Source organism: Leptopilina boulardi, unplaced genomic scaffold (assembly GCF_019393585.1).
Source record: "Leptopilina boulardi isolate dan_hultmark-lab unplaced genomic scaffold, ZJU_Lbou_2.1 LbouV2_207, whole genome shotgun sequence".
Lineage (NCBI taxonomy): Eukaryota > Metazoa > Arthropoda > Insecta > Hymenoptera > Figitidae > Leptopilina > Leptopilina boulardi.
Window position 1 is genome coordinate 62067 of NW_026137760.1, and position 25944 is coordinate 88010.

At 24.5% G+C, this 25944-nt stretch overlaps 1 protein-coding gene across 1 annotated transcript; it reads right to left on the reverse strand.

Annotated features, from left to right (window-relative positions):
* LOC127278550 (protein timeless homolog) lies at positions 1-25636 on the reverse strand (the record flags this gene model as incomplete). Its single annotated transcript, XM_051300312.1, has 16 exons — positions 25422-25636; positions 24920-25070; positions 24705-24858; positions 24174-24354; positions 23847-23978; positions 23648-23743; positions 23391-23554; positions 19782-19899; positions 18427-18541; positions 18010-18157; positions 15577-15709; positions 15310-15464; positions 12459-12583; positions 11808-11967; positions 11634-11714; positions 1-121 (listed from the first exon to the last, which is right to left on the reverse strand). Coding segments are annotated over exons 2-16 (1986 nt in total), but the record flags the coding sequence as incomplete, so codon positions are not given.
* Between the last annotated feature and the right edge of the window lie 308 nt (positions 25637-25944).

Sequence of the window (25944 nt, forward strand, 5' to 3'; positions counted from 1 at the left end):
AGTTTTCTTAAAAATGTACTCACCACCCAAATCAGCAAAGAAAATTTCACGTAGTGCCAAAAATTCCTCCTCCACGGGCATATCCTTACTTCCGAAATGGTCGTTTTGAGGCCAAACATCCCTGTAACAAATGGTCAAATAAATAATGGAATCGCAACAAAAATGTTAAAGCTTACCACAAAAAAATGCTATAAAAATAATTCACCTACAATCTTGACAATTCTATAACTCTCAATTTGTTCAAAAATTCTCAGAAATATATTCTTTTCCACAGAAAAATAAAAAAACAATTTTTTTTTAAACTCAAAATTCAAAATATTTTTGAGAATTCCATATAAATAAAAAATTATAATAAAAGAAAAATTCAAACATCTTTTTAGAATACTCGAAAGAATTTTACAAAACGAATTTTTAAATCTCAGAATACATCACATATAATTATTATATTATCAAATAAAATTTTAACCAAATAATTTTCATTCAAAGTAAAATAAATTGAATTTGAATTTTTTCAATTTAAAATAAATAACGCTTAATTCATTTGGAAACAGCAAAAAGGTTTCACAAAAATTGTAAAGAAAAAACCGAAACGATTAAAAATTTTTTGATATTTTAGTAAAACCTTTCGCTATTCCAGGTAAATTTTTTTCTGTGAATCATTTTATTCAAGTAAAGTAGTAAGTAAGTAATTTAAAATTTTTCAATCCCAGAATAATTATAAGATTCACATAATCTTAATTATTATTATTATAATCAAATAAAATATTTACTTGAACCAAATAAAATATTTACTTCAATCAAATATAATATTTACTTCAACCAAATAATTTTCATTCGAATCAAAATGGAAATAAATATCGCTTAATTATTTGATAAAGACAAATATTTAACTGTCAAGTAAACAAGGAAAAAAATTTTCATTTAAAAACAGTAATTTTTTGCTAAAATAGTTAAAAAAAACTGAAACAATAGAAATTTTTTTTTCCATATTAGTAAAATCTTTCGCTATTTCTGGTGAATTTTTTTTCCGTGAACGATTTGATTTAAATTTATTTGACAATAAACGGAACAAGTAAAAATAAATTTTTCCCACAGTGATAAAATGTGTCGCCGCATCTCTTTTTTTTTTTTACAGAAAATGCGAAATTTCGTTCTTTTCTCAAGACACAAAATTCACTTTTCCACTGCATCCAATTTCCGCAGTATTCCAAGCTTGAAACCAAATAAACTTTTGGTCAAACGATAGATTAGATATGTTTGAAAGCGAAACGAAAAAGGAGGATTATATAAAGAAAAAAAAAAAAAAAAAATAGAAAGTCGTTCAACCTTCGATTTACGAAGCTTTTAGTCGCCATTTTCTTCGGTCGGATAACTGAGAATTTGAAATCACAAACGGAACTGGAGAAACCTAGTGGAAAATCCGGATATGACTGGAGATGGAAGTCGAGAGTGAACTCGGAGACTGAGGATTACATTTTGGTGCTTTTCATTTTCAACGAAAAAGACACACGGGGTATATATGTATAATAACTTGTGAGTATAGTTATAAGGGGGGACAATGAAGCCAAGGGGAAATGAAAAAAAAAAAAGCGGATCCTAGAAGCAAACTCAATGAGTCTCGGAGGAGATCCCTCGAAGCATGAGTGCTTCGTTGCGACATACACCAACTTCTTCTTCTTCTTCTTCTTCTTCTTTCAAGTATAGTCACACCAGAGTCTCGATTCTTTACCACTTTCTCGAGGCAGTGTAACGCCGTCGACCAAGAGGCATCTCCAGAATTTCGAGTACAAGTCAAGAGCACAGCTCTAGAATCCCTTCAACGATGATGATGAAAAAAAAAAAAAGTCAGTCTCCCTGGAAATCAGCAGAACAATAACGAAATCACAGTCAGGAATTTTCAATTTACCCAAAATAAATTCCAATTTTTGCCACTCTGTAAAGCAAAAATATTCATTCAGCTTTTTTTGTAAACATTGATCGAATCTAGAAAATAAATAAATAAAGGAAAAAAAAAACATTAAATATAAAATAAAATTTACTAGTTTAAAAAAAATAGGGATTTTAGAGAAATACACAAATATCAACAACACGAGAATAAATACTGGCTTTAAAATCGATGCGTCAATTCCCCCTATGTTTATTTCTTGGAATAATGGAAACAAAACTGTCTGGAAACGCCTACTCAAAAGGTGCATGTTGGATTTAGAATTCAGGGCTTTAGAAGGTTGGAGCAATACAAAGGCATCGCTAAATTGCGAAAAGCTCTGAACGCGACAACCCAATAATCCTCCAGACTTCGAGGCACAGACTCTGATCGGAAGAAGTGGATCGTGCGTGTCACAAACTCTCTGAATAGAAATCCAACTGCCATACCGACTACTTTTTTTTTTTTTTTTTTTTTTTTATTTTTACAACTTTAAATCCTAGCCGACAATGGATTTTCTTATTTATACGAGTCGATTTCAACATTCTTTCTTTATATCTTTATATTTGAAAATATCAAAATCAACACGTGTTTCGAAAATCTATTTTGTTGAACTTGATAAATTTTTTCAATCAATATCGTTCATTAAAATTTTTACCGGTGCGAAAATTTCGATTCTAGGGTTACCACAAAGATTTTATTTTCCCCTAATTTCCAATCGGAATAAAAATTTTTTTTCCTAACTCTAATGAAAATATTTCAATTTGAAAAAAATTAAAGACCGCTGAAATTTCAAACTTCCGAAATTTTAAGGTTGTCAATTTTTTTCTTCAATATTTAGAATTAATATACTATGGAAAATTGAAAAACAATTAATTCATTAATAATTTTTTAAAACTCAAAAATTTTCAAAAAAAAATCAAACAATTTTAGAATCAAAATTCATAAAACGAAAGGAAAAAAAACCAACATAAAAAATTTACACTGGAAAAAAATTTACTAGATTAAAAAAAAACGGTTACTTGACTATTATCAAATAAATATTTACCAAATAATTTTTTAAACCAAATGTAAAAAGTAAAATCTTCAGCAATTCTAAATTTACAAAAAATTTTAATTTCAAATCTTGTAATCAAATTTTCAATTATTTAAAATTCAAATTTCGAAAAATAATTGAATTTTGGAAGAGTTTCAGTGAAAATTTTTAGAAATAATTGAATTTCAAAAGAAATTATTAAATTTCAGATAATAATTAAATTTTACAGAATTAAAAATAATTTTTAAAATAATTTTAAAAAACATTTTTTTAACGTAATGAATATTCAATTATTTACAAATCAAATTTTGGAAAATAATTAAACTTCAAGTGACTTTTGATTGAAATTTTTGATGATTTCTGTTGCTGAAGAATTTATTCGTAAAAGCGGACAAAAAATTAATTTCAAAGTTTTTAATTGAAAAATTCTTCGAGATAATTAAATTTCTGAAGAATATTATTAAAATTATTAAAAATAATTGAATTTTGAATGAGTTACAATTGAAATTTTTAGAAATAATTGAATTTCAAAAGATTTAGTAAAATTTCAGAAAATAATTAAATTTTACAGAATTGAAAATAATTTATCAGATAACGTTACAAAAATTTTTTTGAAAGTAATTGAATTTTGAAATATTTAAAATTCAGATTTTTAAAAATAATTTAACTTTGAGTGATTCTTAACTGAAAAATGATTTCAGATAATTAAATTTTTGTAGAATATTATAAAAATCATTAAAAATAATTGAAATTTGAAATAGTTGAAATTGAAATTTTTAGAAATAATTGAATTTCAAAAGAATTTGTTAAATCTCAGACAATAATTAAATTGTACAGAATGTGAAATCATTTATTCAATAATTTTAGATAAAATTTTTTAAAAATGTTTGATTTTCAATGATTTTGAATTCATACCTATTTAAAAGAATTGAATTTCAAGTGATTTTTAATTGAAATTTTTCATAATTTCCGTTGCTGAAGAATTTATTAGAAATTACAAACAAAAATTGAGTTACAAAATTTTTAATTGAAACATTTTTTCAGATAATTGAATTTTCAAAGATTATTATAAAAATAATTCAAAATTATTGAATTTTGGAAAAGTTATCGTTGAAATTATTAAATTTCAGAAAGTTTTAACGTCGGTGAATTTCACAACGTTTATGATCAACGATTGAGAAGAGAAAATATTTTTCTATGCAAATTATTTATTTATTAATCCAAAAAATTTTTTGCAACGTTTCTTGATCAATAATTTTTTGAAAAAAATTTCTTAGAAATTACGGGCAACAAATGAATTTCAAAAGTTTTTAATTGAAAAATGTTTACAGATAAAATTGAATTTTTTAAGAATATTATAAAAATTATTAAAAATAATTGAATTTTGGAATAGTTACAGTTAAAATTTTTAGAAATAATTGAATTTCAAAAGATTTTGTTAAATTTCAGACAATAATTAAATATTAATCCAGTTCTTAACCTGTACATAATAAATTGAAAAAAATATTTATTTAATAATAGTCAAGTAACCGATTATTTGAATCAAAATTTTTTTTCAGTCTTAGATTTTGAAAATAATTTTTATCACACAAATTTGAAAATATTGAAAGCAATATTATTTCACAAATAAACTAAAATAAACATATAAGTTTTCTTAGTACTAACATTTTTAATAATTCAATTTGCAATTTCTCATAAAAAAAAAATTAAGCACCTTTATAACCTGTAAATTATTGCAACTGTTTCATAATTTAAAAAAATGATAAAAACAATTTAATTTACATTATTATTATATAAATACACGAAACTACACCCACAAAAACTATTTTTAGGTTAAAAAATCCTGCATTTGTCAACAAAAAATTTTAATTTGCTCCTAAAACTTTGGGGAAAAATAAAAAAAAAACTAATTTAAATAAATAAATTTAAAAATAATATAAAAATAAATATAAATAAATATAAATAAACATAAAATATTCACTAAACTTTACTTTATTTGATACTCAAAGAAAAAATTTCCTGTCCAATAGGTTAGGGTTGCAATAACCCCAAAAATCCCGTTCGATTTAATTTAATAAAAAAAAAAAAATTTTCAATGAAATTATAAAACAAATGAAAAAAAATAGTTAATATTAATTTTTTATTAATTGCAATAAATAAATTTATTTACCAATTAATATAAAATTTTCCCACCTAAGAGTAGAGGAGAATTATTCAAAAATTTGGCGCGCGCACAATTTTGAATACGATTAAGTCATACACCTGTCGTTAGAGAGCAGATGTCAGCCCTTTCTCAAAGTCAAGATGAATGTGGAAACAATATAAATAGAGGGCAGTGAGTGGTAAAATGTATCATTCTTCTCTGATTCTGATAACTGTCAACATGTTTCCCTACGAGAAACAAACAGCAGAAGCTCCAGAAGAAGGTAAGCCTGCCAAAAGGGACAAAAAGTCTTTAGGCAGGCGAATCCTTAAAGGATTTAAAGCCTTCTTCGTTAATCAGTTGGCCACTGAAGAGGCCATCAAATTTCGAGCATTCCATTAAGGAATAACTCGAATTCTGATTGAGCCATCTTGGCTCAAAATTTTTAACGGACTTGAAAAAGTCCAGCAATTGAATTCAAAAAAAAACCTTTCTCCAAAATTCCCCCTTGAAAAAATATTTCAAATTAAAAATATATTTTTAAATTAGAATTTAAAAAAATTTTTTATGATTTTTTTTTATATTATATAAAAAAAACTATATTTGAAACAACAATGTTTTGGCTATTTTGGGAAATAGAGAGTCAATAGGTATAATGGCTTTGTCAGATGACAGAGCATAAATTCAATTTTCCATTACAAGCTCCCACGTCTTTCTCTAGAGGACTGCAGAGCATTTCGTAATTATACGGAAGAGTAGCCACATAATTTCAAAATTGCTTAATTTTACACTGAATTTAAAGCAGAATATATCAGAGTTTGTTAAAGTAGTTTATCATTTGAAAAAGGGTGAAAAAAAATTATTATTTCCATAAAACTTTTTTTTCATATTACTATTTAATATGAACTGCATTCAAATATAAAAGTCTGAAAAAAACGAAAGTCCTTATTCGTTATGTAACTATGCTACAATATTTTAATATCACGAGAGTTATTCAAATTTTATACACGCGAGAGATTTGCAAACATTTCCAACTTCATTGTTGTCAATGAACATCAAAAGCCTGCTTATTTGGAAATTAATTATAGAACTGTAAAATATGGTTGAGTTCATTCAATATACAATTGCGAGAGTTAAAATTAAAATTTAATTGTTAATAAATTTTTGTTTTTATAATTTTATTTAAATAGAAATTTTAGAATCAAAATTCATAAAATGAAAGGAAAAAAATTGAAATAGAAAAATTACAGTGAAAAAAAATATCTAATTCAAATAATAGGTTACTTGAGTATTGTCAAATAAATATTTATTAAATAATTTTTGAAACCAAATAATTGAATTAAATAAAACTGTATTTGGATCAATAATTTCTGTATTTGAAACAAATACAATTTAATTGACTGAATAATTATTTAATGCCAATTAATATTTATTTGATAAAAGTCATGTAACCGAGTATTTAAATCAAATAAATTTTTCTTTCACTGCAGATAATTGAATTTTTGAAGAAAATTATAAAAATAATTAAAAATAATTGAATTTTGAAAGAGTTACAGTTGAAATTTTTAGAAATTAAAAATAATTTATAAATACAATCACTTTGAAATTGTTCCCTTTTCACACATATATTTTCCCCAATTATTCATCATCTAGTACGAAACACTTGCTTTTAGCCACTAAATCTAATAAGTCGCACTAATCACATTCAACGAATTTCTTCTTCATTCTTCATATCTAATTCAAATAATAGGTTACTTGAGTATTGTCAAATAAATATTTATTAAATAATTTTTGAAACCAAATAATTGAATTAAATAAAACTGTATTTGGATCAATAATTTCTGTATTTGAAACAAATATATTGACAAAAATTTATTTTATTCAAATAATGGGTAACTTGACTATGTATTATCAAATAAATATTTATTTGTAGGTAACAAATAATTATTAATTCAGTATAAATTTTTCAAAAATTTCATTTCATTTGAAAATCTTCTAAAATTTAATCGTTAACAAAAAATTTAACTAATAAACTTTAAAATTTTTTTTTTTTTTAAAGATTGAAATTTATTTTTTCCATTGTGAACTTTTATAAAATTTTACAATGAATCAAATAATAATTATTTAATGCAAATAAATATTTATTTGATAATAGTCAAATAACCGATTATTTAAATAAAAGATTTTTTTTCAGTGTAGTAAAAAAACATTTTTTAATTCCGAAACTTATTATTGGTGAAATTCAATTTTTTCGAGAATATCCCCCATCGGTGGAGAGAAAATTATTTTTTCTTTGCATATCATAAAAATTCATCGCAACCACTATAAAATATATTTACTTTATTAAAAGCTTCCTAACATGAAAATTCACAAAATGTATCTTGTTTTTTTTTCCTCAACCTAACAAGCAATTCCAAACAAAAAAAAAAAACCAAGTAAATTTGATCCTTTGGCGAAAAAAAGTAGTGAAAAAGTACTTTAATTAAACCGGGATCTTGAAAATGCTTTTTTTCTAAATCAGAATTTCATTCTCCTGTAAAGCTTTCTCGAACAATAAAAGAGCATTAAAAAAAAGGAGTTTGTAATTCTTGGGGAAAAACGAAAATTTCAATGAATCGAGGAAAAAAAAATTGTGTTTGGAGGTGGAGGCTTTTGTGAATATTGGAATAACGCGTCTATGTGTATTCCCATTAAAAGTGAGGGCGTTGCATAGAGAGCGGTTGGAGAAAAAAAAAAGGAGATCGCGTTTCAGCAAAGGGTTGAGCAGCGATATTCATGCTAATAACTTCCGACAGTATTAATGTCGCACCCTGTACCGTCGCTATACCTCTATTTTACTGGGGGGGGCGAAAGGGGGATTGCATCGCCTTGCACACAATGGGATTCCAGACAACGTTATACCTCGCCTTATGTATACACAACGGAATAAAAGGATATAGCATACTGCTGCTTGGCATACAACCTCCTCTTATCTAGCCCGATATTATTAATAACACATTTATGGTAATACTTAGTCTTAGGTATTACGGTAAACAATATAATACCTCTCTGGCTCCTTACACATATATATATATCAACGTGAATGAGGATTCAGAATCCTTGTACTCGTGGTTAGTTTGCCTAGCAAATACTCCACTTCCAGCTTTCCAACCACGATCTTCGACTTGAAGCCTAGATATCTGTCGAGGTTTAGTTGTGGTTTTACTCAACAATTTATCTCGTGTAATTTACCATCAAAGAGGAGAGAGAGAGAGAGAGAGGAAATTTTAGTCGCGCAAGACTTCCTTAATTCGAGTTTCATAATCAACATTAAAACTATAGAATCAATATAAATTAAACACAAATACGACACAATGAAATATGATTTTATCGAGAGAATTTTCTCCAAATTTTAAATGGCCTAATTTTCATTATAATTTTCCCTGACGTTTCCCTTACTTCCGGACAGTATTTTGTGATTTTTCATGACATTTTCGAATTTTTTTTTTTTTATCAAATGTAAATTCTATTTAAAAAACATTGTGATACATGAAAATTCGATCAAATGAAAATTGGGTCAAACAAACATTGTATAAAAAAACAATTTCAATTCTTTAAAAAAAATCCAATTACTCATTTTCAAAAGTTTTAATGAAATTCTTGTTAAAAATTCAATTATTTTCAAAGTTTTAATCAAATTTTACGAAATTTCAATTACAATTATTTTAATTTACTATATTCGAAAATTCAATTATTTTCAAAAATATAATTTAAATTATTATATGTAAAAAAAAACTGAATTATTTCACAATTTTGAATAAATTCTTTGATAATTGAATTATTTTTGAAATTTGTAGTTCATTTCTTTTTAAAAATAGAAAAAATCAAAACTTCTAATTACAACTCTGAATATTGATTTTTATATTTCTATTAAATCCATATTTAATTATGTTATGTATAAAGTAAATTAAATAAAACTATTTGCAAATTTTATCATTTTTTAAAAAAAATTCAATAAACTTCTTCAATAATTTAATTATTTATCACTAAATTAAAATGATAGATTTTAATACATTAATTTTAATTTACAAAAAATTTATTTATTTCTCAAAAAGTTAAATTATAAATTTTTCAAAAATTTCCTTATATTATTAAAAAACTTTGACTGCAACTTTTCGAGATATAAAAATTATTTCCAAATATCGAAAATAAATTTTTACAAAAAATTTGTACCTTTTAAATTTTACATACTTTCAAATATTATTCAAATTTTCAATTGAAAATTTTTTAATAATTTAATTATTAACAAAAAATGTAACTGTTAAACTTTCAAATTTAATTAATTTGAAAAAATTTTAACAACACAAATTCTTCGAAATTTCAATTATTTGCAAAAATTTTGTATTCTAGAAGAGTTAGAGTTGAAATTTTTAGAAATAATTGAATTGGAAATAATTTTGTTAGATTTCGATCAATAATTAAATTTTAGAGAATTGACACTAATTTATCAAATAATTTTAAAAAACATTTTTAAAAGTATTTGAATTTTTAAATTTGGAACAAATATTGGATTTCATAAAAATTTTAATTTATTAAATCTTATTAAAAAAAAAAAAAATCCGAAGAAAGTCGTATTTTCGAAAAAAAAAATTCAGATTAACTCTTATAATCCGAATAAAAAAAAACCTCTTAAAATTTAATTGTACACAAAATAAAAATAATAAACGAATGAAATTATTGGAAAATTAAAAAATAAATGAAGTATTTTAAATGAAACTGTTTTCAAGGTAAAAAAAATTTCAATGGACAATCAATTTGTTAAATTGTGAATGGGCAAAATTTTAGCACACATATATATAGTCTACACGGCAGAAAATACACAATTTAAATTTTTAATTTGTCACTTTCATACAATGGATACTTTTAATGAATACAATTCCTATATAATTGAAATTACTCTATTTTTAACATTTTTAATTTAAAGAAAGATAAGAATTAAAATTTAAAAAAAAAAGAATGTAAAAGTATTTAATTTATTATTTTTTCCTTTCTTATTCCATCCACTATAAAAAGTATTTAAATATTTAATCAATGTAAATGAAAATTTTTTCAATTATTTAATGTTCGAGAAATTAATATTTTATTTTAAACCCTATTTCTTTTCCTACACTACTTGTCCGTATAAACTAATTTTCTTAATTCTTAATTTACTTCAAAATAGCAAAATTTTCTTGGAGTTAGAAAATATTATAACGTGGTTTTTTTTTTATTTAATACTATTTTTTTCCAGTGTATAAAATATGTAATATTTCACTCATAGTATAGAAATAATAAAATAATAAAATACTAAAAACAGAAATCCATAACTTGGAAACGAGTAGAAAACACAATTTTCGACAGATGTTATGCCAATCAAGAGAGAAAAGAAAATCACGTATTTTTTTTCATTCCGTGGAAAAATGAAAATCTCGCCCCAGGGGACAAGAAAGAGAAAAATAAACTAATAATAAACATTAAAAATTAAGTTCCTTTTTGGAAAAAATAAACGAAATTTAATGAAAAGACGAACTGTAAACATCTGGGAAAACCAAGTTGGGAGTTTTTTTTTTTTTAAGCAAATGATATTGGAATCAACAAAGACTCGTTAATTAAAGAAATAGGTTTCTCCTACATAGGTACAACTGTGTTTGCATTTGTGGCGGGAGTTGGTTCTCGCATGCGTGCCTGTTCGCTTCGATAAATCCCTGCTTTCTCTTCACTCTTTAACCCCATTACAACAAACGCTTTTGTGGACTAAAACAAAAGGGTTTTTGCCGTCCCGCGCCCACGTTCGGGTTACTCAGTATAATTCACATCTGACCGTCGAAATGTATTGCAAGCCCGCAGGCAAAATAAAACGCAGCTTTTCAACGAAAATCACACACAAAAAAGGCAAAATAAAAGTCCAAGAATCGCCCGTTTTTTAATATCTAACAATAACTGCATTAAACCTCTTCATTTCCATTAAAAATAACTGATAATACGAAAGAGGGAAAATTTAGAATATAAAAATATTCATTAATAAAAAAAAAAAATACATCCTGTCTCCTTTTTTTATACATAAAAAAAAATTGATGAAATATGTCAAATATTTAAAATACATTTTTTAAATTTCTCTCAATCGTATTCAGTAACGAAAAAAAAAAACTCCGTCAGCTAAAATTGACTTCATCCAACCAGATCGAAAAAAACTGTTTGACTTTTTATAAAAATGAGAATTTTTTGCAAATTACAAAAATATTTTCAAATTTTATCAAAATATTTTCAAATTTTATCAAAAAATTTTCAATACACACAGTTTTATAGTTGATGAACGTATTTTTTTTCAAAAATATTTAGAAAAATGTCAAAGCAGAATAAAACGACAATTATTCTAAAAGCTTTAATTTTTTTTTTATCACGCGTATTTCTTTTTAATTTTTCGTTACGTATTTCCATAAAAAAAAAGTCATTTCAAAATTTTCTAATAATTAGAAAATTAATTTCAAAAAAAAAAACAAAGAAAAACTTACCTCGCAGAACGAAAAAGACCAATTGACTCCTCGAGTTGTTTCTTTCGCATCAATATTTGTATTTTCTTCATTGCATCGTTCCTGAAAATAAATAAATAATTAATATTTTACACTAATTAACAGATCAAAAAATTTATATTAAAAAAATAAACATCAAAGAGAAATTTAATTTACTTTTGCTCATCTATTGGAGTGTCCAGAGTCGCATCAAAAGGCATCACGACTGGAATCTGATTTGATTGCATAACAGCTGACAATTCTGGTCCAACATCATCCCATCGATCTTCCAAACTCAGTACAACTGGCGGAGCTTGTGAATTTTCTTTGACAGACTCTATACAAAAATGTGGAAAAAATGAAATGACAAGAAAGAAAGTTGATAAATTATTGTGCAGTCAAAAGATCTTCACTGTTCAGTGATAAAAAAAAAAAAAAATCAGGAATGAAAAAGAAATGAGAGAAAGAGAGAGAAATAAAGCAACGCAAGACTATTGATTTTTTTCTCTGTGCAAATATATATATATATATACACCCACGATAAATCTAATTCGCGAACCTCGTTTCCTAAACGAATTTCATTTCTCCCTAAGATGAATCTGTCAATTTATAGTAGTCTTGAAATTTTGTTAGAAAAGATCTCGAAATCAATATCCGCATGATATATGTAAATATGCAAATTGAACTGCAATTTAAAGTAAAAATAAAATTTTCTAAATTTGATATACTAGAATCTCAATATAAATGAAATAAATCGAAAAATTCAATTTCAAACTTTTATATTTATAAGCAGAAATATATATAGAAGATTTCAAAAGTAAAACTCACTTTTCTTGCGTTTCTGAGATTTTTTCTTTTTTGTTTGAACAATAACGGTTTTTCCTATACCGCAAAATTGTTCAAGGGCTTTCAAAAAAACATGTGTCGTCACTGTTAGATCAACCAAATATGCCCTGAAACAAAAAAAAAAATAAATTAAACCAATTATTATTATTTCATGGAAATAAATAAAATTATTAACTTTATTTTTTTGACTAAAGAGAAAATTTTACACTTAATAGAATTTTCATTAAAAAATTTTATTAGAAATCATTATTTTTTTAGACGCATTTTCATTTTTCTAATTAGCATTTGGCAAAATTTCCTTTTATATGAATTTTTACTTAACAAAATTTTTAGTTAACGAATTTTTGTTTGGCAGAATTTTTAGTCATTTAATTTACATGACTTTTTATTTGAGAGAATTTTTAATTAATCGAATTTAAATTTAACAGAATTCTCCTACAATCGAATTTTTAAATGACAGAAATTCCAATTCACCGAATTTTGTATTTTTTACGAATTTTTAATTGATATAATTTTAAAGGCACCGAATTTTCATTTGTTCAAAATTACAAATGACCGAACAAACAATCGACAAAAAGATTGCGGCGCAATTTTCAAAAATTAACCAATTATAAATTATCAAGTAAATAGTTATTGGTAAATTTTTGAAAATTGCGAAGAAATCTTTCTGTCGATTGTTTTTTTCGGACATTTGTAATTTCAGATAATTGAAAATTCGGCGCCTTAAAAATTCTATTAATTAAAAATTCGTAGAAATAAAAATTCGGTAACAAATTCGGTTAAAAATTTTTTGTATGTAAAAATTTGTATAAAAATAAAATCATTAATAATAATAATTAATAAATCATTAATAGTAAAAAAATATAATTTTGAAAAAATTTTCGATTATAAATTCTATACTGGTCAAAAATTAATATTTTCTATTGCTGACGTATGTTTCTTAGGACCTAAATGACATAAAAAAAAATATTAAATTCTCACGATCATTTAAATTTAAAATGTTAAAAATAATAAGGTACTGTCCATCCCTTAAGAAATAAATGACCCTACTTTAGAAAATTTAAAATTTTCAAAATTTTGTTATAAAATTCAAAAAATTCAAAAAAAAAATGCAAGGTCTTTTTAAGAACTTCAATGTCCGCTGAACATCCTGAAATTTTTATTAAAAATAGAATTTTCATTTTAAATTTGTGATATGAAAAATAAAATAAAATAATTTTACATTTAAAAATTTTCAAACATATCAATTTTATTTCGATATTATTAAAAATCACTCGTAACATGATTAAGTGGGAATAAAACTGTAATAGAATAAGTGCAGAGAATGTGACTTGGGAATGCTTTAAATTTCAAGAAATGAAGACGAACGGAATATTCTCTCTGACATATTATCGGAAGTTGAAATGGGAACGCATTAAATTCCCAGAGTGATTTGGAATTTCCATTTATTTTGTGTTGTCGTCTCGAAAATACTAAAAGCTGTCAAACTCGAAATGAGTTGAATGCCCCGAGATCGGAAGATAGACAGAAGTTGTTTATTCCAGGATGAAACGAAAGGGAAAGGCGTACAGAGAATAAAGAATGAATATGTATAGGAAAAGGCGAGAATGAGAGAAAAAGAGAGCGAGAGAGAGTAAAAAAGGAATAAAAAAAAGAACTGACAGTGGGGTAAAAGAGAAAAGAGGATGAGATGAAAACTCAGACGGTCAGACGATTGACCCAAAGTTAGTTCAATGTGTTTGCAGTTGATAAAACTTCTCGTAAACAGTTACTTCTTTTGACAAGTTTCAGCCAATCATTATGAACTTCTATATGAGAAACCACCGACATTGATCTAACTTTAATTTAAAAAAAAAAAAATCTTACCAAGATTTACAAATGGGATTTTCAACTTTGTTATAAATCAAATCAAAGTTTAAAATTTATTACTAACAAAAAGTTAATAAAAAATATGATTTTAATTATTATTTTTCTTAAAGATAAGTAAAATAATAAATAAATATATTTTAAAGAGAAAAATAATTTCATAAAACGCAAGTTCTTGAAATTATCCCAAGGCTTGTCTTTTACACCTCTGGTATTGGAAAACTTGTCATGAAAAGGGGATGGCTGGGGGGGGGGGTGAGTTTTGCTTTGAGAATATGCCAAGCTGATTTTAGACGCAAATGTTCTCTGAGAACATTCTAGGGTGATTTTCAGTTTGAATGGTTTCATCGAAACATCTCCAACTGCATTAGTTGTTGAGAGATTACGATTTCCTCGCTTCAACTGCCAAGGGTTGAAAAGACAACCCCTAAAGTAATTTCAAAAGCTCGTTATCAAAGGGTGCGTTCCCTTGACACCAGAAATGTTTTTAATTATTATCAGTTTAACATCGGGAAATATATTCAAGACTCAGCAATCAATCAAATAATATATATAAATTAAATTACCAATTATAACTAAATAAACCTAATTTTGAATAAATTTTTCTCAAAAAAAAAAAAAAAAAAAAAAAATTTAAAAGAAAATATGAATGTTTAGTAAATCTGCTTGCAATTTAATTTTATTTTCATCGAATTTCAATTCAAGAAACATCTTGGGACATAAATAAAATGGATAGAAAGGATAAAGTACCATTCGTTTCAAATTGACCCAGTATTCCAAAATCGTGGCTGAAGATAAGTGAGTCAACGGAATATTAAATAAATATAGTGGATCGTGTCCAAAGATAAGAATTGTCAACGAAATTATTAATATAAAACAACTGCAAATACTTTTAAATTAAAATTATTAAATTAGAAATGTAAAATTATTTAATATTCTAATGAAATGGATTTTTGGAAATACGAACCTCGACATTTTTAGTTCATTGAAACACAGCATCTGGGAAAGTATCGTTTCCCGATATTCAGGAACATAGAATATATTACTCTTGATGACTTTGCTAGAGTTTTGAACGCCTTTGTCCGGACTTTTATCCATCGCCAGTAATGTATGAAGCAACTCCTGGAACACGAGTAATTTCACTTTACTATACTATACCTTCATCTTCGACAAAGGTGAGATAAATAAATTTTTAATTTAAAATATAGATGAGAGAAAACGAAATATTCTTCACCTGGTACGCTTTCAAAGCGAGATGCAATCTTCCCGACCAAAGTTGGGTCTTTTTCTTTTCCAACGACAATATCTCGTAATATTCCTCCATTTGTCTCTGGACAAAATGAAATATCTCTGTTGATATTGTCTCGCTGAAAAATTAATGTCAGATAAAATTAATCTTTTTTTTTTTTCTTTTTTGTAAATTAATATCTAATATTGAGAATAAATTGTTTTAGACATCAAGTGAGAAAAATATTTTCAACACTCAAAGTAATAAAACATTTATTTAAAACCGGAGAGGAATAAAAAAAGATATATTTTTTCTCATTTCAAATATTTTTCAGAAGAAATATTGAAAATAATTCCATTTTAAAAATATTTTGAAGTCTAATTCAAAAAATTTATTCGAATTAAAAATTTTTGCATAATTTTTAATTTTAATTGTCAAACAAATTTCAGACTATAATTAAGTTTTACAAATTTTTAAATTAATTTTTTTTTTTAAATAATTGAATTGCAGAAAATTTGAAATAAATTTTCCTGAAAATTTAAACTGCTGTAGATTTTTTTTCAGCTAACAATTCAATTTTGGAGTTTTTATTTGAAACTTTTTTAAATAATTGAATTTTTAAAGAAATATTAAAATTATTAGAAATAATTGAATTTCAAAAGAATTTGCTAAATATTAAACAACAATTAAATTTTACAGAATTGAAAATTATTTAACAAATAATTTTAGATAACATCTTTTAAAAGTAATTAGAAAAATTAAATTTCTAAAATTTTTAATTGAAAAATGTTTTTAATAATTGAATTTTTGAAGAATATTCTAAAAATTATTAAAAGTAATTGAATTTCAAAAAAATTTTGTGAAATTTTAGTGAATAATTAAATTTTATAGAATTTGCAAATTATTTATCTAATAATATTAGATAACTATATTTAAAATAAAATTATCAATTTCTTCGAGTCATTTTTGACGATAATTAAATGAAAATAAAAATTATACTTTTTAACGTTACGTTACGTTCAAATATAAAACTATTTTTATCGAAAAAAATTAATAAAAATTATTTTTTTTTTTTTATTTTTACTTAGTTTTTAACAAAAATGACACGGAGAAATTGCTAATTTCATATTAAATATAATTAATACCACCGAGTGATAAATTCTTCAAATACTATAACTTTACATAACATTTTTTAAAGTAATTGAATTTTTAAATATTTACAATTCAAATTTTTTAAAATAATTGAAGTTCAATTGAATTTTAATTAAAAATGCATTCAAATAATTAAATTTTGGAAGAGTTACAGTTAAAATTTTTAGAAATTAAAAATAATTTATAAATACAATCACTTTGAAATTGTTCCCTGTTCCCTCATATATTTCCCCCAATTATTCATCATCTAGTATGAAACACTTGCTTTTAGCTAACGCTTACAACACTGTGAATAAACTGGTTTTCGTCCGAACACCAAAGTTAAGCACAATTGAGCGCGGTTAGTACTTGGATGGGTGACCGTTAGGGAATATATAAAAACCTTTAGAATATTTAAAATTGAAATTTTTGAAAATAATTGAATTTTAAGTGATTTTAAATTGAAAGTTTTTGTAATTTTATTTGCTTATTTTTGTTTTTAATTTTAAACAATCATCCGATTTCAGAAATATCGTAATTGAAAAATATTTTAAAATAATTAAAGTTTTTCAAGAATTTCATTAAAATTATTTAAAATAATTAATTTACAGAAGAATTTTAATTAAAAATTTGTTAAATAAATGAATTAAAAAATAGCTAAAGAATATCTGCATTGTACTAGTACTAAAAAAAGGTATATTTTGTTTAAAAATTTTGTAAAAAATTTAAAAATGTTAAAAAAATGTCGAAAAAGTCGCATCTTATTAAAATAAGTTAAAAAAAAAGTAAGAAAATGTCGAAAATGTCGTATAATCCAAGTCCTGAATTAATTAAAAATTTTATTTAAAAAATAAAAAACTAAATTAATTTTCTTCACGAGTTAAACAACTTTTATATTCAATGATTACCAAATTTTTGCTACTCTATATTATAAATTCCCTTTTTGATACTCCACAACTTATCTATAAATATTTTAAACTAACATTAAAAGGATTTTACCGTCTCAAATATTAATCGAAAATTCTTCAAAAAAAAAAAAAAAAAAAAACTTACTTCACAAGTTTTCTCCAAGTAATATAACTATTTTTGATATTTGCTCTTTATCGTTTGAATTTCGAATTGAAAGCACAAAATGAAATGGAAAGCGGTTATTTTTTTTTAACCCTGTGAATTTCGTTTATTTATTTTACTTTTTTTTTTGTTGTTGTTCTTTCTAGCATCGAGGAAAAAAGCATCGATGCGTAAAACGAGTTTGCGAACTATCGAAAATCCGCGCAGTATCGTGGGAATAATACGAATGAAACCTACCTCACGTATTTCACATGAAACTTGTAATTTCGATTGAACTCCATAAAGAAACGCATTGCCCAGAGATAGAAACGTGCATCCACATGTCCTTCAGAACTGGCATTATTTATACAAGATCTCGCGTATCTCATCACAGGATTGTAAGCGCCTAAAGAACACAAAACAAATAAAATCCATTAAAATTCATATTCTTGAAAAATATAAAAATCAAAAATTATGATTATAGTTTTTTCAATCTTATTTGAAATAAATACAATTTTCTATTACAATCTAATCTCATAGGAAATACAATTTTTTTTTTTTTTTTTTTATTGAAATTCAATTAATTTTATTATATTTTTCTCTCATCGTTTTAGCATTTTCATTATCTCAATATCTAAACTTTAATGGAATTTTAATATTGAAGGAAAAAGTCACCATTCAGAAACTCGACGCAAAATTCCTTTAGGAATAGCCTCACACTGAAAGCGGAAACGCGTTCTACCATCGTATCTGCCATGGCTCTCCTGTTTTTCGGTTTTTTCACATTCACCTGAAATCAATCGAGCAAAATCAACTCAAAAATTTTATCTCTTACAGAAGCTTTTAGAATAAAAATGTTTTTTATCGAATTTTTTTCTCGTTGTAACTAAACGAGAATAAATTATAAATCCTTTTTTTATTTTCTAATATTTATGTCCAATTTTACCTGTAATTGCAAAAAAAAAAAATTTTTAATTAGAAAAATTTTATTTTAAATTATTTAAAACTTAATTAAAAAAAAACTGAATAGAAAAAAAGTATCAAGTATTAAAATTGTATTTTCCTATAAAAGTAAAGACTCTAGAATATTATTCAAATAAAATGTCAATAATTGAAAATTCTAAAAATTTGCATTTCTTTTTTTCAGCTTTTAAAAGTTATTTCCAAAACTCGAAGAAATCACAAAAGTTGAGTGAGTAAATAGTAAAATATTTCCAGTTGATAAAAAAAAAAGTAATTCGCATTTTAAAAAGAAATCAAGATAATACATTTTATTCACGTTTTCAAGAGATGAGGGACTTTGAACTTTCAACAAGAAGTTTAATTAAAAACCACACGTTATCTGAAAAAAGAAAAACCTATTTGTCGGTGAAATCATCCTTCTCTTTATACTCCTCGCCAAAAGGGTTTGACCCACATTCTAAATAGCATCAACTATTTTAAAATTTAAATTTCGGCCAGAGAAAAAAAGCAAAAAACCCACGTCGAGGAGAAAAATAAAAACAAAACTTATTGCACAAGGCGGCGAAATGCAACAACGAAATAAACTCCAAGGGTCTTTAGAAAGTAACAATAAATTATTAACTTAAGAATGTAACCCTTGGGAATGTTACAATCGTTGGACATTACAAGTGAAATATATGAAGACCATATAATGAAACGCGAAATGGATCCGCTTAAAAGTTTTCACAGTCTCTAGACAAAGATGCCTCGACAAGGGTCGCTAAATGCGAAAAACTCATAGTACGATGTTGACCTAGTTTTAAAATGCTTCAAAGCCGTTAGAAAAGAGCAGACTCTAATTACACAAGGATAGATCTAATTAACAGTCATATATTTCTTTATATTTTTCAGACCACTAATGAAAACTTATCGCGAATATCGCACGTCTAATTGAATCCTCCGACCACCTCTCAATTTCCTCTCACATAACCATTAAAAAAAAAAAAAAAAAAAAGTTAAACAGAGCAATGAAGAAAATATATTAAAACTCTCGTTTCTTATCCGATTATAATTTTCGCTTTTCATACCTTTTCCGTGCCAAATTCAAGTGCCTCGATTTTCTGATAAGGCTTGTGGCAGATCAACTGGTTTTCTCCGATTGCCTTCATGTTCTGCACAACGTAAGTGCCACCGAATCTTGAGTGCCTGCAAAGAATATAGAAAGCCTTTTTAAATCAGTTCTGGAAAATAAATGCTTGACAATATTCAAATAGAGTAAAAAAAAAAAAAAAAAAAAAATATTGAAAATAAAGATATTTTTTCAATTCAAATAAATATTTTCTATTAACCTATTTTAATATTTTCTATAATATATTCTATTAATATTACCTATCTATTAAATAAATAATTTCTATTAACCATTGATATTAGATATTGAAGATAAATTTTAATAATTCCTCAATAAAAATTATTGAATAAAAATTTATCAAGAAATTTTATTTAGACAATATTTTTAAAATTGAAAAAAATTTTTCAAGAAGTTGCAACAAAAATTTGATTTTGTTTTTCAATATGACTTTTTCTTGATTTCCAGTCAGAATTTAAATTGTTTTCCCTGATTCTAATGAAAATATTTCAAGGGGTTTTAAATTATAAAAAATTAAGACAATAATTTTTAGAAGCATAAATTTAAAAAATTTAAAAATATTTAAATTAAATTTTAGAAGAACTTTTTAAAATTATTTCAAATAATTAATTTGTCAAAAGAATTTAAATAGAAATTTAAAAAAATATATATATATAATTACAGAAAAGAAATAGTCCAGATTTTTATAATTTATTAAATTTTAGGAAATTTTGTAAATTTGAATTTCTAAAGACCTTTTTAAAAGAATTTCAAGAATAATTAAATTTTAGAGAATTTTTAATTGTTAATTTTTATTTTATTTTATATTATTTATTTGTATTTATTTTTTTTAATTTAAGATTTTTAGAATTAATTGAATTTCAAGAGGATTTAAAAAGAAATTTTCGTTTAAAAAAAATATTCTTTTTACAAATTACGAAAGAGCAACAGTCCAGATTTTTTTAATTTATCAAATTTTGGAAATTTTGGAAATTTGAATTTCTAAAGACTTTTTAAAAAATTTTTTAGGAATAATTAAATTCTCGAGTATTTTTAATTGAAAATTTGTTGAAATAATTGAATTTTCGAAGAATTTCATTAAAAATGATTGAAAATAATTAATCTCTCAGACTTTTAAAATCCAAATTTTTAAAATAATTAAATTTTGGAAAAGCTAAAATTTGTACTAAAAAATAAATTGGTATTTTGCTTTTAATTTTATAAATTAATTAATTTTTCATTTTATTTTTTAAAATAGTCGGAAAAACTCTCCTTTTTCTAAAACAAGTCAGAAAATGTCATAAAATCCAAGGTGTGTCAATTTAAGCGACAAAATAATAAACTTCCATTTTTAAAGTATATAAAATACAAGAAAAGCTTGAAACTTTATCCTAATGTTAATCTACTTTGTATTTCTACGTTGAAAAGTATGTGCCGTATTATTTTAAATAATAGATTTAGAAGGGAGAAACTAAGTAAATCTAACTTCACTGGAGAGTAAAGAAACCCAAACTTAAACAAAACACAGTCAAACTCCCACAATATTCTATCTTAAGTATTTTAAAATCCAATTCTTTATTTTCATTGTATTTTTCAAAAAAAATTTTAATAAAATCCGTTTTATTAATTTTATTATCTTTATTTCAATTTTACAAATTACTTTAATTTCTCTTTGCATAAAAAAACTGATTTTTAATATAAAAATTTTTTTTTTTTAAATAATTTCATTTAAAAAAAATTCTTTCAGAAGAAAATAAAAATCAAATTGGCTTCGCGAATTCTATTTTAAAAAAAAATTTCCAATAAAGAGACATTGAAAAATGATTCATTGAGAAATAATTACATTTTAAATATTCGCTAATTAAAAATCAAGTTCGTGGATCGACACCACAGTCGTGGATTAAGACTTAATCCGATTAAAATTTAACGGCAGGAAGATAGCTTGGTGTTTCTATTCAAGCTTGATCGGCTAAGCTTCGCGTGTTAAAACAACTACGAAGAATTGAAGGAAACCTTATAGCAAATTCAGGATTAAAGGCTTCCCAAAGACTGTCTACGAAATATAAGGGACCTGTATTTCTCGCAATTTATTATTCAAAAAGTGTACTGCAACAAAAAATATTTCCCCCCTCCCCAGAATTAATTCATTATTCCCTTTAATCGATTTTTCTTTTACTTCCATCTGAATTTACTTTTAGTGGAAAAATCTTAACGAAGATGAATTTTAATAAAACGCGCAAAATCTCAAGTGTTTCTAAAGAGAAAAAAAAAGGGAAATTTATAAAGTTCATATAATTTTCTCTCAAGAAAATATTAAATTGAAAATTTTAATAAATTATTTCATGTTTTTGCCACTTATTTTTGAAATTTAGTTTTTTGAGTATTTTAAAAATTATAAAATCCAGTTTCTTCATTAAAAAAAATTAGTAAAAGGAAAAAAAGAACAATAGATTGCAATCAGAAATGAATTTATGACGTCGACATTAACGGAAGCGGGAGACTTATGTTCTCTTTTAGAAGATAAAAAAAAAAAAAAAAAAAGCTCGCCACTCATGTGAAGCTCTGTTTTAAAAACTGGGTCACATTCATTATATTTCACGCGGTCGAGAGAATGTCGGATCCCTAAGGGTTACTTTCACATAACCACACAACCCATCTTTCCGTCATGCTTTTACCCCAACACTTACACTTTCTTTCTTTAAATCTAGAATTACTTTTGCCTCAAATTTCCCCTCACGATCTGGTTAACGCTTGTTTCATTAAACGAACAAATGCTCGACTCATGTTAATGGAAACATTCCATTTGAATTTAAACACTTCCACGTTCCATTTAGTTGTCTTTTTTAACAAAAATTACTGCAAAAATAACCAAAAGAAAAAAAAGAAAAAAAAAAACTACTTTGAAGAAAAATTCAAACGCTTTTATCTACTTTCTTTCATTTAAAATACTTTTTTCTTTTTGCTTTTATAAAAAAAATCTCTTTAAATTAAAAATTTTTTGAAAATATTTTCTTTTAATTTTAATTTTTTCATGTAAAAATTTAATCAATATCGAAGAAATGAATATTTTTCTTAATTTTAATAAAAATGTATTGACTAAAATAAGAATCTATTAGGAATAAAATTTCAAGCTTTCTATATTAGATAAAATGGAATTGCCACAAAATTTTCATTATAATTTTCCCTGATTTCCAGATAATATTTTATGTATTTTTCGAATTTTGTTCTATTTTTTTATCAAATTTTAATTCTATTTAAAAACAAAATTTTTGATAAATAAAAATTCGATCAAATGAAAATTATGTTAAACAAACATTGTATGAAGAACAATTTAAATTCTTCAAAAAAATTTAATTACATAATATTTTCAAAAGTTAAATTTAAAAAAAAAAAAATAATTCAATTATTCTTAAAGCTTTTAATAAAATTTTACGAAATTTCAATTACTTACAATTCTTTAAATTCAATATAATCAAAAATTCAAAGTGATTTAATTTCAAGGCAAAAAAAAAAATAATTTCCCTGACTTGTGACAATTCTGTAAAATAAAATATTATTAAAAATGACAAACCTTGAGCCAGCGATTTTTCGCATTTTTTCCTTTTTCTCAATTTTCTCCTTTTCTTTAATTATCAATAATTTTTCTTCGTCTTTTTCTTTTTCCAAGGTACTTCTCTGAGCTCCAACAGTGGCTAATTTACTTGGATTCTGCTCACGCAACATCAATGATATTATCTAGAAATAGGTGCAAAATTTTATACGACGTTTATTTACCTTTATGAACGCTAATATTATTATAATAATAATAAATAATTTAAAAATAACTACCTCTAAAATTTGCATATGATAATGTTGTTCGCTTCTATTACTTGCAATGAAAAGTAAAAGATCAACAGTTCCGGACGAATGTAGAGCAAATAATAACTGTAATAAAAAAAAATGAAAGTTGAAAAAAAATATATCAGAAAAATTGCTACAAAAATTGTAAATAAAAATTATTAAAGTGAAATGGTACAAGATTTATTACCTCATCATGTGCAGTTGCGTCATTATCAGTTCGTAAATCATTATCAGGTGGTGGAATTTGTAAAACATTCCTGATAAACGTGAGAATACGTTCAATTATTATTTCATTTTCCTCTCCTCTTTCCGCTGTATCCTGTTTTAAAATAATTTAAAAATGTGAGTTAAAAAGTAATTATTTTATATTTGAATAAAATCTACTTTTGTCTTTTATAATAAAATTACAAAAAAAAACAATACAATTTTATTCGACTATTATTTGAAACCAAAATTGTTTTTAAAAATATTATTAATTTAAATACCAAACGAAAAGAAAAGTAAAATTACTCACAATACTCAATAATTTGCCAAGATGATCTCTAACCGTATTCCAAACTCCTTCTTCGGTAAGAGCAATTTTGTAGCCTTGCAAATGGGAAACGATTTCTTGATAAAGGGTTCGGGTGACTTTCTCCGTAGGCAATTCTTCATTATAAAACATCAAAGCTGAACTCGTTAAATTTATCATCAACCTAAAAGGAAATATATCAATTGTAGGTAATTGTTTCTTTCGTTTCATTGCACAGTGAGAATCGATATTAAATTTTCAAGACATGCGATGAAAAGCTTTTTCTCTATTTATTGATTGCTATTCACAATTCATAAACCTCAATATTGTTAGCAAATATATATATTGTGACCGGAAATTGTAAAATGCAATTAGTGCACCTTTTTATGAAATTAATTTGAAACCTTCTTTAAAAAAAATTTAATTGAAAACAGAAAAATGTTTTTACTATTTACTATTTATAAAAATTTTAAATCTTATTATTAATAATTAGTAATTTATTGAAATTATATTAAATTATTTAAATTTTCTTACCGTAAGAGAACATCCCAAAGTTCTTGTTTCTCGGAATGTTCGACAAATATTTTAATGAGATCAGTTTGAACAATTTTTGAGTGTCCGAGATAACGACGAACAACATGAGTATTGTCATCTCTTCGTAAATATTTTATTAAATCTTTTATCACCTCTGGAATAAAATTAAAAAATTATTAAAGGTAATTATGAAAAAAATTTGTTGAGAAACTTACCAAGACAATTTTTATCCAAATGATATTTATAACCATCGTAATAACCTAAAGCATCGCAAGTTGCTGCCAATTCAGCAGAAATATATGGAGTAAAATCCGTCATTTTATTATTTTCCTTGTACTTTTCGATTAATCTAATTGTTTAATTAGTCTCTGAAAAATATTCAAAATTTTACTGCAAACATGTATCTTAAAAATAAACGTGATAAATTTTCATATTATGCTAATGAAACAATAAAAATTAAAAAAATAAAACCTATTTACACATAATCAATAAAAAAATTCGAATAAAAATAAGGATATTTGGATTTAGATTGATTGATCAATGTTTATGTTTTTAGGTTATGTTACCGGTGTAAGAAAGAAAATGAAGTAAATAATCAAAAGAAATTATAAATATTAATTTCAAACTGAAAAATTGGATTTTTTTTTCTAAATATTAACTAAATTCTTTCACTATATAGTTCAATTTGTCAAAAGAGAAAGAAAATGGTAAACATACCAATGATTTACGCAACTGCAAACTCGCTGCACATTTTTCACTGACACGTTACCGCTATTACACTATATATATATATACTTCGCAAAAACATACACACACTGAATTAAAACGTACAACATAACTTATTGCCCGAAAAAACAAACAAAGAATATCAACACGTGTATTTTACATGTTTACATGCAGGCAGCAACAAGTTACAATGAATAAAAACGCGCGCAAAAATTAATTGCCGCCATATTGAATATTTTTCCATCGCGTCATTCTATTGGACGAGGAATTCACCAATAAAGAATTGAGAGGGAAAATAATTTGAATTTAAATTAGTTTCACATAAATTATTTCTAGAAAATCGTATTTTTAGTAATAATTATAGATAATTATTAAAAAAAATTATTTTTAATTAAAAAACATTTTAAAAAAATGATTTACATTAGTAATAAAGTTATTTTGAGAATTTCTGAGTGAAAAATTTTCAAAAATATTATCACATACAAAAATTGAATTCCAAAAGTTTTTAATTGAA